General features: G+C 40.6%; 1 protein-coding gene and 1 long non-coding RNA gene across 2 annotated transcripts in view; one reads left to right on the plus strand and one right to left on the minus strand.

Annotated features, from left to right (window-relative positions):
* LOC104990186 (cytochrome P450 2C18) overlaps positions 1 to 14,569 on the minus strand; it is a 41,840-nt gene that overhangs the window by 20,002 nt on the left and 7,269 nt on the right. The window contains 6 exon segments of the mRNA XM_010842161.1: positions 1 to 127; positions 2,681 to 2,822; positions 7,177 to 7,353; positions 10,567 to 10,727; positions 13,524 to 13,673; positions 13,847 to 14,009. Coding sequence (XP_010840463.1) covers positions 1 to 127; positions 2,681 to 2,822; positions 7,177 to 7,353; positions 10,567 to 10,727; positions 13,524 to 13,673; positions 13,847 to 14,009 — 920 coding nt within the window.
* On the plus strand, positions 1,526 to 3,520 carry LOC104990185. Its single transcript, XR_825478.1, has 2 exons — positions 1,526 to 1,712; positions 3,112 to 3,520. It is a non-coding gene; the product is annotated as an uncharacterized LOC104990185 (long non-coding RNA).

Raw genomic sequence — 14,569 nt, forward strand, 5'->3', positions numbered from 1 at the left:
GGGACCAGGTCAATGTATCTCTGGATCTCATGCAGCACAGCATCCATGTAGGGCATGTGGCTTCTGTCCTGCATGCAGGGGCTCCGATGTCTGCCAATCACACGGTCAATCTCTTCCTGGACTTTAGCTGATAAGACACAAGTAAGACTACCGGGAAAAAGAGGAAAACACATGCCACATTTTCATACCAAATCAGGGTGACATAAAACTGTAAAGGCATTCCAACATCATTATAAACATCAATTATATGTCCAGAAATACACCTAGACTTAGAGAGTTTTCATAATACAAGTACAAATTACACTCATACAAGCTAGGCTTTGGGATAAATCTGTGCTGCTGCTGCTGCTAAGTCACTTCAGTCGTGTCCGACTCTGTGTGACCCCATGGACGGCAGCCTACCAGGCTCCCCCGTCCCTGGGATTCTCCAGGCAAGAACACTGAAGTGGGTTGCCATTTCCTTCTCCAATGCATGAAAGTGAAAAGTGAAAGTGAAGTTGCTCAGTCATGTCTGACTCTTAGCGACCCCATGGACTGTAGCCTACCAGGCTCCTCCATCCATGGGATTTTCCAGGCAAGAGTACTGGAGTGGGGTGCCATTGCCTTCTCCAGGGATAAATCTGTGCACACCTATATATTAGCATGAAAAGTGAAAAAAGTGTTAGTCGCTCAGTCATGTCTGACTCTTCCTGACCCTATGGACTAGTAGCCCACCAGGCTCCTCTGTCCATAGATTCTCCAGGCAAGAATACTGGAGTGGATTGCCATGCCCTCCTCCAGGGGAATCTTCCTGACTCTTGCCTCCTGCATCGCAGGCAGATTCTTTACCATCTGAGCCACCAGGGAAGCCTATATATTAGCATGCATGCGTGCTAAGTCGTTTCAGTCATGTCCAACTCTTTGCAACCCTATGAACTGTAGTTTGCCAGGTTCCTCTGTTCATGGAATTCTCCTGGCAAGGATACTGGGGTGGGTTGCAATGCCCTCCTCCAGGGGCTCTTCTGGACACAGGGATCGAACCCGCCTGTCTTACATCTTCTGCATTGGCAGGCAGGTTCTTTATCACTAGTGCCACCTGGGAAGCACATATATTAGCATGATGAAACACTTTAAACACAAACGGTATATTATTAACTCAAGAGATGTCTGTCATCACATGTAGGAGACAGGAAGAATAAAACAAAAGCAGGCCCCAGCAAGGGCCGCAAAAGAAGTTTATTGATAAACTGGATGCTATAAGGCATGAGACTCTTGGAACAAGTCCAGAGGGAACAGTTCATAATCATGAAAACAAGATATGATCCTGGGGTCGGAAAACCGACCCCAGACTGTTTCTCGACTGGCCTCTCAGAGAGTCACATGTTTTATATATCTGGTGAAAAATCTGTAGATAAGAATATTAGTCTTAGTTACTGATTTGTTATTGATTACTGTTTCTTAATTACTAAATGGTTAATGATCATTTTGTTCTTTGGCCCTGAAGGCCACACAAGTTATAGTTTAACTCCCCGCATATTCTTTCCTTCACGGCTGAGGGTATAATAAAGCCGGCTTGGATTCAGGCGCTGCACCTTCGCCTTGGAGTGGTGTCGGCTCCCTGATCCTCGCTTTTCTATGAATTCTTGTGTCTCGTTTCTCATTCTCTCACCGTATCACGCTTTCGGAAACCCTGCTTGTTGAGCTGGTCTCGACAATCACAGAAAGAAAAACAGGTATCAAGTATTATTTTCATATCAAAATAATGTACGATGTTTTAAAAATCAAATTCTATAACTGATGTATGTATGGTTTGCAATTGTATATGTATTGTGTGTGTGTTTATTTGCAACGTGAAATGCTATCTTATTTAATGTTTAAAAAGGGAAAAAATTCTTTTAGGTACAGTTCAGTTCAATTCAGTTGCTCAGTTGTGTCCAACTCTTTGCGACCCCATGAACCGCAGCACGCCAGGCCTCCCTGTCCATCACCAACTCCCGGAGTCCACCCAAACCCATGCCCATTGAGTCGGTGATGCCATCCAGCCATCTCATCCTCTGTCATCCCCTTCTCCTCCTGCCCTCAATCTTTCCCAGCATCAGGGTCTTTTCCAATGAGTCAGCTCTTTGCATCAGGTGGCCTTTTAGGTACATCTTCTATCTAAATAGCATATATCTTTTTCTAAATCTAACCTTTTAAAGTACTTCTCAGACCAAAAATTTTCTCAGGCTTTCTCACCAGATTTCTAGAATTTCTGCTATACTTCAACAATATAGCTCCCATCTTCCCTACCCTAGCATTATAATGCTGCATATTTAGAACAGGGAAAGATTTAAGTAAAAATACATCTACCATTCAAAGTGGCCACTTCTTAAGAAAACTAATAGTCCATTGTAGGCCAATTTATGCTGGTTGTGCCTGCTGCAAATCCCTTCCCATGAAGTCCAGATACTTAACCAGAATTTTTTATTGATGAAATCCATAGCTTTATTGCCTTTGATACTGCTCATACTGTCTTCACTTTTCTCAGCAATCCTCCCTACTATACAAATTTGTCTTACTTTCACCTTTTTTTTTTTTTTAATATTTGGGCAGCTTATAGTGGGTGGCAAAGAAATTTCAAAACTAAAGCTTCTCTAAGAGAAATTATAAGACAGAAGACCCAATATCTTCCCCAAAACTCACCCTGCCCACCATGTTATACCTGTGACCTCTGGGTGTTTCAGCAGCATGAGGAGCCCATATCTCAGCGTGGTGCTCGTTGTCTCTGTCCCAGCTCCAAACAAATCAGACACAGATGCTATCAAGTTTTCAAAAGTAAACTCCATCTCTTGATTGTGTTTTTCCTATAAGTTATTTGATGTAATTATCTGGTAGTTTGCCAGTATAAATAATTAAAATCAATCCAAAATAACACACTGTTACAAAGCTAAACAAACCTAGACACTCGAGTGCAGTACTACAACAACCGGCAAAGTGTGTGGACTGGGCTGATGCAGTCTTGATTTCCTACTCCTCATCCCTAGCTTGCCTAAAAACTTCATTCCAAGCCTCTTTTGCAGGCACACTGGTGAAGCAACCTACTTCTTACCAAAGAGCTTGCTGATGCCAGTTTCTCTCTTTCTTTCTTCATAGTCAAAACACAGATACAGACGTAGAAGTGGTGCAGTCATCATTTTGAAACATGAGTATCTGAACATAAAGATGAAACCTACATACTTAAATATGCTGAAGAAAAATGGAAGGCACTTGAGTTCAATGTACACGTCATGGCTAGCCCTGGACTTCCCAACATAAGAGTCTCTGTGAATCCATTCTTTTTCTTTGTAATATATTCTAGGATGTGCTGCTATGTTAGCTTTTGCACATTTTCAACTTCTTCATGTGTCTTTAGGCAGAGTCCAGATAAAATGGTTTAAAAGGAAAAGAGAATTGCAAACTCTTGATTCTGGTTTATAACATTTTTCAAGATATGGCTCTAATTTGCTCATTTCTATCAATTAAGGTTGTGTTTGCCTACCAATAAAAAAAAAAGTTAACAGTGGTTTAAAGAAATAGTGAGTTTATTTATCCCGCATACAAAGACAAAATGGGGCCGGCCACTACTGTATTCCAAGATGTGAGGCAATAGGCAGCTTGGGCGAGGAAAAGAGTGTAGATGCTCAGAATAAGGAATTGACTGAATAAAGCTCTCACAAATTGGAAGTTGGGAGCGTAAAAGCCCTTCACAAGGACAACTAAGGTGGGTTTAGAGGAGGGATATATGTGACATAAAATTGATAATAAGAATGGGACAATCTGAAATACTGACTACAGAGGTCATGAACATACCCAAAATAATCATTTCTTCCTATCCAGTCCTCTAGACTAGCATTAATTTAATAAGGCTCTTATAATCCCCAGGTGACCTGTGGCATGCCCAGTATTATATCATCCAACACCATTAAGATAGACTTAACCCTATCACAGTTGTACCTGATAGACAAAAGTAGTTATCCCCATTGGTAACATCAACTTCATACAGTTTCTAAGTTTGTCAACTCAAAATTACTCTGAGACCAAGAAGGAGAGTAGAGTTCTTACAAATCGTTATTGCTATTTTTATCTGTTCATGCGAATTTGAAGAATCAATGGTTATGTACACATAGCCTATCAAAACTAAACTAGCCTATACAAAACCTTGCTGAAGGAAATTAAAGAAGACCTAAATAAATGGTAATACATCCCATGTTCATCTATTGAAAGACTTAAAAGTTAAGACGGCATTACTCCCTAACTGACCTACAGATGCAACATGATCCATGTGAAAATGGATCAGATCTACTAGGATGGTTAGAGTCAAAAAGACAGATAATTCGAAGCACTGTCAAATATGTGAATAAATTGTAAGCTTCATACACTGCTGGTGAGTATATAAAATGGTGCAGCCAATTTTATGTGTAAGTTTTCTTCTAGATTTATAGCTTCAGTTCTTACATTAAGACTTTGATCTGCCACACTTCCTTCGAAGGTTAAATATAAAGTTATCATCTGTCTGTGCTAGGCTCAGTTGTGTTCGACTCTTTGTGACTCCATGGACTACAGCCTACCAGGCTCCTCTGTCCTTGGAACTTCCCAAGCAAGAATACAGGAGTGGATTGTCATTTCCTATTCCAGGGATCTTCCTGACCCAGGGATTGAACTCCCATCTCCTATGTCACTCGCACTGGCAGGCAGATTCTTTGCCACTGTGTGACCTGGGAAGCCCACCAACAATTCTATCACTAGGTATATACCCAAGAGAAATTAAAACATATGTGTATACAAAACCTGTGGGGCTTCCCAGGTGGTGCTAGTAGTAAAGAGTCCGCCTGCCATTACAGCAGGGGTAAAAGGTATGGGCTCAGTTCCTGGCTTGGGAAGATCCCCTGGAGCAGGCCATGGCAACCAACTCCAGTATTCTTGCCTGGAGAATCCCATGGACAGAGGAGCTGACAGGCTACAGTCCATAGGGTCGCAAAGAGTTGGACATGACTGAAGCAACTTAACAAATGCACACATACATAAAACTTGTACATAAATGTCCACAAACTCATAAAAACCAAAATAGAAGGAACCAAAATGTCCATCAACCAACAAACAGATATACAAAATGTGGTATATCCACACTGAAATGCCATTTAATCATTTAAAGGAATGAAGTACTGATGTATGCTACATTATCAATGAACCCTGAAAGCATTAAGTGAAAGAAGCTAGACACAAAAGACACATATTGTATAATTCCATTAACATGAAATGTCCAGAATAGCAAACTTATAAAGATGGAAGATAGGTTAGTGACGCCTAGAACTGGGGAGACTGGGGAGGAATGAGGGTGACTCCAAAAGCATATAAGATTTCTTTTCAAGGTCATAAAAATATTCAGAAATTGGTTGTGGTGGTAGTTGTTCAACTCTGTGAAAATATTGAATTGTATACTGAATGTGTGAGGGATATGGTATATAAATTATACTGAATAAAGATAAAATATATATATAAATATATACTATTAAAAAATAAATATGATAGTGAACTCCAGAGAAACAATAAGGGTTTTAAACATAGCACTGATGAAACAGCCACTGTTAAATGGAATACCAGACATCTTAGAGCCTCCTTAACCCAGGATTAGTGGAGAGACTTCATAGCACAATGAGAATCCCTCAAATTATGTGCAAAATATCAGGAACTCATATAGGTGCATCTTTCTAGGACAGTTTCCTTACTCTTAATCAGATTCTCAAATCAACTGGGCCCCAGAAGGACAAAAATCATTGCCCAAGCACCAGATAAAGCAGAGAGCAGATTTGCTTCTTCCTTCCTCCTCTTTCTTTAAGCCACTCCATGTGCTTCCCTTCATTCTGTTCAAAACACATGATTTGAGCAGCCCAGTGCAAATCCATGAACAATTCTTCAAATGTCATCTTCATCAGCATCTTTGGCTCCTTGCCATTTTAGCCTACTAACTGTTTTCTCATTTCTGCCCAGTGCTACAAAGTGGTTGAATAAAATAATCATGGCCTCAGATGAAGAAATTTCTTTCTCTAGAATTAGTTTCTACAGTGCTTTTTACAGCTTTTACTGGATCCGGCCTTTCCCCAGTTCAAGAACGGCTTTGCACCTACACAAATTTTCTATGGCACCTATATTGCTCTTGCCACAATTTCCAACTTGACCCTACCACTAATCACATTCACTATTAAAATTTACTATCTGAATTTTTCCCTCCTTAGTTGAACTTTTCAGATAACAAATTTGATCTTTTTACTGAGACTTCCCAGACACTCCCTATAATTTGGCTCTCATCCTCTCTTCTAACTAAAACTAATATTTATGGATCTTTGATAATATGACAAGATGGACAGATTGATTTTATTTCAGAATCCTCTGCATTTCCATGTTCCAGACTTTCATCAAGCCAAAGTCCAAAGAAATTAAAAATCTCATAGCTGGTCCTTGAGCTCCATTCTCATTGTACCGGTCATTCTACAGAACTCCCAGGATAATCTTCCCCAGTAATTATTTGCATTCTACTCTCGTTCTGGTTCATACATCTACCTGATAAAAATCAAAATTTCTAATGCCAACTTTCATGTTAACTTGAAGGACACCAACTTCCAACTCTATATCTTTCCAGAATCATTTTTGGTTACACTCAGTTAAGGCTTCTCTCTTCTACCCACCTAGTCTCTACCACAAACACCTCTGAACCTCTCATGACATCATTCTACCAATCTGAAATTCCCTCCCCGATGACTTATTGCAAATATTTGAAGATATACGTCAAGCTTCAGGACATACAGGAAACCCAAGCAGGCTAAATCCTTCCTTCTCACTCTCCCACATGCTATGTGAAATGATCACACCCACTTTCCCTTTATGGCTCAGTATTTTGTATTTCTCACTTGTCTGCACTTCCATTTCACCTGAGATGTGTGTTCTATTTCTTCTCATCTAGCCTATTAGTACCCAACAGACAAGGTCCATGTATCCCAGTTATTTAACTATTCAATTTTAAATCTCCCATGATGCTCAATCCAGATCCATGCACAAATAGTACCCAAAGTGCTAATCAAGCATTTCTTCTCTAACCATTAAACATCCCTAATAAGTACAGAACAAGTTAATGAACAAAAAAATTCAGGTAAATAGATAACCAATCTGTCATCAACATTTTACCTGTTCCATTTTGATCAGGAAACAATCGATGAAGTCCCGAGGATTGTTAATGTCCAGAGTTGCTTGATGTTCTTTTACTTTCTTCAAAACATAGCTTCTTATATAAGCAAAATTTTTAAATAGTTTGTTATGACTCCCTGGGAAATAGTCGATGAGAATAGGGAAAGTGTTGCAGACCTTAAAGATTAAAAATATGTATTTATTAAATTAAAAATATATGTTGAACACATATATACCATATGCCTAGCCCTGGTTAGAAATTGAAGTGAATAAAAATGGTCTATATCTTCAGGGGGAGCTTTTTATATTATACATATAAAATAATTCTTTATGCTGATAGAGGTATTTAAGGGAGAAAACTCTGACCAGGTGATAAAAGTTGACAGTAATTTCCTATAGTCATACAACAACCTTATGTTATTAAAGCATTTTTATGTCAATTCTCTCTTTTTCTAAATTAATTCTTCTTTACAACCTTGAAATACAGAGTAAGATGAATTACTATGATACACATTTTATAGATGAGGACAGAGGTTAAGGAAGTTTGGAAGTTTTATCATCCCAAGCCCAATCACCTGGTCAGCTAGGACACCAACTAAAGCATCAAACACCCCTGCCCTGGCCAGTGTTCCCGGTGGCATCTCTGTTCACAAACTTTCTTCCTCTCTGAAAGAGATATTCTCTTTCTTCCTAAAGTAGGATATTTCTGCTAAGTAATATGATGAGGAAATCACCAAGTGCGATTGGAGGACAAGCCTGTGCACAATGGAAACCTTCCAGTAAGGGCCTGGACGTTCATTGAGTGCTGTGGGCATGCTTTTGGGCAGTCACCAAAGTAGTTTATGGAAACTGGGTTTTGGTGGGGTAGTGGAAAAAACCACTGGCCAGGGAGTCAAGAATCTTGAATTCCAGCTTTATATTCAGGCTTTTCTTTTCTTTGTAAAATAAAAGCACAGCCACCTTTCCCAGATGTTTACTTTATGACACTAAGGCAGGATTGTTACGTTCAAACATTCACTTAGAATAACATCAGCAAAAATGATGCAGTAGACAACTCAGAAGGCCTTAAAAAGAGTCAGAAAATTAAGCAAAAACTATCAGAATCAACTTGTCAGAACTCCAGAGCACCAAGGTTTACAGCAATCACATAAATGTTGAATGAAGGATAAGACAACTTAAAAACAGCAGAAAAGATCTGTTATTGTTTTTTCTCCTTGTCCCACCTCCTTCCTTGGCAGTGGCCTTAACAAGGGCAGCTTGTGGTATGGGAGCCTGCTTCCTCATTCTGGTGGTATCGGGGCAGACCTCACTAACAAGGAACTGTGTATCTGTGTTCTAACCTGTCTGGGGCCACGTGAGGCACTGACACAGGAACTTGTTTTTGTTTCATCTGACTTGGAACTTAAGGTGGAAACACAGTATGGATGTCTCAAAGACCTGGCAAGATTCATGAAAAACCCACAGTTGCCTGGAGCAAAGGATTACAGTTAAGGCACACAACAGAGCCCCAAACTCCAGAAAGAACAGCTGGGGAGGGAGTGCCTTTAAGACATTAGCACATTCAAAAGCACCCATGTATACTGAGAAATTCAGAAAGCTATACACATGCCCAGGGCAGGACATCTGCTAAGAAAAGACCTAAGAAGAGACTAAGCTATCACCTCTGGCTGATCTCTAGGTTGAGTGCAAGTAACAAGTGAAGACCAAGACAGAGTTGAAAATAACCTGGCTAAAGGATTCCCAGGCAGCTCAGTGGTAAGAGAACCCACCTGCCAACGCAAAAGTTCAGTCCCTGGGTAAGGAAGATTCCCCTGGAGATGGAAATGGCAACCCACCACAGTATCCTTGGGATACTGGGAAATCCCTGAGAAAAGCCAGGATACTGGGAAAAGCCTGGGAAATCCCATGGACAAAGGAGCCTCGCAGGTACAGTCCATAGGATCACAAAGAGTCGGACATGACTAGCAACTAAGCACACAAGGACAAATCTAGGAGTCATTTCCTTCCCTTTATTTCCTCCCTTTCTCCCTTTCTTCTTTCCTCCCTTCCTCTCTATCTCCATCTCTTTGTCTCACTTTTCTTCTCTTAGGATCCTCACATTCAATGGCATTGCTATCCACAGACTCACAGATATGAAAACAAGCTATAGAGGGAGAGGAGAGGATAGAGGGGCAACACAAGGGTAGTGAGGGGAAAAAAGGGTTTTATAGGATTATATGAAATCTTGTGTGTGAAACTTCTGAAAACTGTAAAGCACTATAGATTTTAAAGAATATTTTATTCAATTTTTTAAAAAGAAAAAAGCAAAAAAAAAAACAAAAATCAAAAAACTCTATTCAAATACTAGTTGAACATAATAAGCTAAAGGAACAGAAATTTCAGCAACCACACTAGACAAAAAAAAAGAGATTGTGCCAAAACAGTTTAGAAAAGTCACTAAATAAATGAATAGCTACAGCTTGCAAAAGTCAATGGAGAAGGCAATGGCACCCCACTCCAATACTTTTGCCTAGAAAATCCCATGGACAGAGGAACCTGGTAGGGTGCAGTCCATGGGGTCGCTAGGAGTCGGACACGACTGAGCAACTTCACTTTCACTTTTCACTTTCATGCATTGGAGAAGGAAATGGCAACCCACTCCAGTGTTTTTGCCTGGAGAATCCCAGGGCAGAGCCTGGTGGGCTGCCGTCTATGGGGTCACACAGAGTCGGACACAACTGAAGCGACACAGCAGCAGCAGCAGCAAAAGTCAAACAAACAGAAACTATATCAAACTAAAAAAAAACAAAACAAAGGGGAAAATCTGATTCCCAGTTGCCACATTGGTGGATGAAACTGGAGCCTATTATACAGAGTGAAGCAAGCCAGAAAGAAAAACACCAATACAGTATACTAACGCATATATATGGAATTTAGAAAGATGGTAATGACAACCCTGTATGCAAGACAGCAAAAGAGACACAGATGTATAGAACAGTCCTTTGGACTCTGTGGGAGAGGGAGCGGGGGATGATTTAGGAGAATGGCATTAAAACATGTATAATATCACATAAGAAATGAATCGCCAGTCCAGGTTCTATGCAGTATACAGGAAGCTTGGGGCTGGTGCACTGGGATGACCCAGAGGGATGGTATGGGGAGGGAGGTGGGAGGGGGGTTCAGGATGGGAAACACGTGTACACCCATGGTGGATGCATGTTGATGTATGGCAAAACCAATACAATATTGTAAAGTAAAAAATAATAATAATAATAAATAAATAAAATAAATAAATTAAAAAAATGTTCAGTTTTCAAACATTCTCTTCACAGCTTGGTCCATACTGAATTATGAACTTGTCAGAGAAAAGAACACAGATGACTTCTCAGGAAAAAAGGAGCATGCCCTCACCTGCATCCATGGGGAGCTCGCAACCTGGAGATTTTCATTAAATTTGTCTAGCAAGTTAAGAAAATTCTGATCTGTATAATCAAACCGATTTTGGAAAATAATGGAGCAGATCACATTGCAGGGAGCGCAGCCCAGGATGAAAGTGGGATCACAGGGTGACCCTAAAGAATGGAAAAGATTTATAAAACACTGTTAAAATATAAATATACAACTTTGCTGTGGATAACAGATAATTATAGAATATCTAAATCAACATTTACATAGAAATTCCCTTATCAGCAAAAATTTAAGTATGCTTAAAATACATCATTATTGCCTTTAATATGAGTTGACCATACCATCCTTTGTTTGTTTAACAGACCTTTTTTTTTTTTTTAACTTTTTAGCTGGGCTGCACAGTTTGAGGGATCTTAGCTCACCAACCACAAACTGAACATGGACCCATGGCAGAGAGAGCCCAGAATCCTAACCATTCAGCCATCCTAGTTTGTTTAATAACTTGTTCCCAAAATCTCCATTTCCTTCACTGCCTTGAGCCAAATTGTTGGTTATTTTGAAGAATGGAAAAAAATGTTAAATGTCCGGTTAAAAACAACAATTCAAGTTATCTATCAGTACAGAATCACATCTATCTGGTAAGCTAAACAATTAAGCACTGATGTAAGAAAGAGAAAATATTTAGGAACCTGGGAACCTTTTATATATAATAAATAGTTGAAGGAATGACTGGTAGGATCAAGAAAGGAAGAGATTTAAGAGAGAAAGATTATGGAAAAATTCAGGTGTTTGATGGAAAAATGAGTAAAAGTCATCCACATTGTATGAGAAGAAAAAGTAACACAAATAAACTGCAAACTCTAAGATTTGTTTGCCTAAAATAAAAGTAAGAATTCTCCACTTCAAACTTCAATCACAAAGCAAACAAGAAAGGTTAAAATGAAATGTCCATGTGTGTGACGACTAAAATCTGATTTTTAATCTTTCCTATCAGGTCACTGGAGAGGAAGACTTACAAAGCAGATAGTTTGGAATCCAGACCGAAAATAAGATTCATTGTGACAAGCGCTTCATAAATCAGTACAGCTAGCAGTAGGGGTGAAAAATTACCCTAAGAGTTTTAATCCCAAACCCAATTGTTTTAAAATGTACTTGGGGTTTTATTTTTATTCACATGATGAGGTCAACAGATCAGGAGATGATAGCCATAGAGAAGATAGTTTATTCCCAAGAGGAGGGGTACATCACCCAGGACCACGTGGGGAAGCACCAAGATTGGTCAGGAGACAGCATGGAGCAGAGCTTTCACAGGGGTTTCACGGAAGAAATGAGCAAGGTGGGGTCAGTATGCTAACTAACCTTAGGATTGGATAGTTTGGATAATTTCAGAGGGCTCTAGGCAGTAGGGAGAAGGCAATGGCAACCCACTCCAGTACTCTTGCCTGGAGAATCCCATGGACGGAGGAGCCTAGTAGGTTACAGTCTTCGGGGTCTCGAAGAGGCGGACACGACTGAGCAGCTTCACTTTCACTTTTCACTTTCACGCATTGGAGGAGGAAATGGCAACCCACTCCAGTGTTCTTGCCTGGAGAATCCCAGGGACGGTGGAGCCTGGTGGGCTGCCGTCTATGGGGTCGCACAGAGTCAGACACGACTGGAGTGACTTAGCAGCAGTAGCAGCAGCTAGGCAGTAGGGATGGTCCCTGGTTGTCCCATAATGCCTTGGGTTAATTTAGGGCAGGGAGAATATTGGCTTGGTGTGTGAGGGTTTCATAAAGTAGGTATCCAGAGGGTATGGGCTCTGGATGGTTGGCTTAAAAATCAAAGGCACGCTCATAGAAAAGATGTGATGCTCTATCTCAGGATTAACTAATCCTGGGAGAGGCAGTTGCTCCCCAGGTCTGCAAGGCCTTCCAAGATGTCAAAGTATCATAAAATATGGAAAATACAAAACATGGGAAAAGGAAAGTGAAAGTCTCTCAGTCATGTCTGACTTTTTGCAACCCCATGGACTATACAGTCTATGGAATTCTCTAGGCCAGAATACTGGAGTGGGTAGCCTTTCCCTTCTCCAGGGGATCGTCCCAACCCAGGGACTGAACCCAGGTCTCCAACACTGCAGGCAGATTCTTTACCAGTAAGGGAGGGGAGATAAATGTAAAGAGAAAGTTGAAGTTGGAAGCAACTAATTAGGAAGGCAGGCTGAAATCCAAATAAATCATTTTATAACCTCGTATTTGTGTAAACTTTAGGATTATTCTATAGCATCTATTTCTTAGAATTCATAAAACAATACTGTAACTTAGAAGCAACATTAAATAACTCAAGCTGATAATTTTAAAACAGTTGTTTACAAGGAAATCACAATAGATGAGGCCTGCACTGAGGATACCTAAGTAATTAGAACCATAGAAAAGTATCATTACTGGCTAGAACTGTAGGCAATGAGTGTCTGAAGAAACCCTCAGACATCTGAGTAAGGTTGACCATACAAATACAGGCCAATTAAGTGAAAGCACATGCCCTCCAGAGGGGCATGATGAATTCATTCCCACCGTGTCCACTTGACAAGTATTCCCTGATGAAATGTTCTGGAATAGATAACCCAAACTGACACTATGGGGAGGGAAATTGCTCTCTAATGCACACACACACAAAAATGAGACTCAAAACCTCCTACCTTCATGTCCTAATGATGTGAAAACAAAAATTTCAAATCAGAATAGGATTAAATGACCTTTAATCCACACTATATGCCCCATCCTGGGTGTACACACACAACAAGCATACATACACAAAAGCCCTTTTGGCTCTCTCCTCTCTCTCTCTCTTCTCCATGGGAAGGCTGAAAACCAGGAACCGTATGAAAGATGTGGCCGCCCCTGAAATGTTTCCAAGGGCGTCCCTGGAGAAATGAGTGGTCTGCTGAGGTCAGAATTACAGAGCATAGAATCACCCACCGTTGGTTTTTCTCAACTCCTCCACCAGGCAGTGCGCTTCTTCTTGAACGCGGTCCTCGATGCTCCTCTTCCCCATCCCAAAATTCCGCAGGGTCATGAGGGAGAAGCGTCGGATCTCCTTCCATCTCTTCCCGTTGCTGAAAATGATTCCTGCCAGGAGGGGAAACAGAGACTAGGAGGGAGGCCCTAGAGAAGGAGGAGTGAGCTGACACTTGGCAGCCTCAGAGATGGACCAAGCTCTGCTGAGGGGGCTTTTCAAATTCCTCTTTTCCATTCTCCCCACCCCCATTACCAATGTTGGACACGTGCATATGCACACTTACCATATCCTTTATTAACTCTTTGAGACATTGGGATATTGCCTCTTCCAGAAAATTCTTCTCCCTGATCAATTAGGGCTTCTTTCACTGCTTCATACCCATGCAACACAACAGTGGGCCTCAAGCCAAAATACACTGTGAACACAGGGCCATATGTGTTTGAGAGCTGGGAAATGGAAAGAAAATGCAAATATTAGCAAAAGAAGTCACAATTTGGTCTATTTTGCTCATGATTAAGACTGTTATTATCATAATATTGTTGATAATTTATTCTCCCACACATAACTACAAACATTTCTGGATCTTATATATCAATATCAGTTCAGTCACTATCATGTCCAACTCCTTGCGACCTCATGGACTGCAGCACACCAGGCCTCCCTGTCCATCACCAACTCCTGGAGTTTACTTAAATTCCTGTCCATTGAGTCGGTGATGCCATCCAACCATCTCATCCTCTGTTGTCCCCTTCACCTCTCTACTTCAATCTTTTCCCATCAGGGTCTTTTCCAGTGAATCAGTTCTTCACATCAGGTGAAGTTTCAGCTTCAGCATCAGTCCTTCCAACAAATATTCGGGACTGATTTCCTTTAGGATGGACTGGTTGGATCTCCTTGCAGTCCAAAGGACTCTCAAGAGTCTTCTCCAACACCACAGTTCAAAAGCATCAGTTCTTTAGTGCTCAGCTTTCTTTATAGTCCAACTCTCACATCCATACATGATCAC

The sequence above is a fragment of the Bison bison genome, unplaced genomic scaffold, assembly GCF_000754665.1.
Source record: "Bison bison bison isolate TAMUID 2011002044 unplaced genomic scaffold, Bison_UMD1.0 scf7180017864172, whole genome shotgun sequence".
NCBI classification, from domain to species: domain Eukaryota; kingdom Metazoa; phylum Chordata; class Mammalia; order Artiodactyla; family Bovidae; genus Bison; species Bison bison.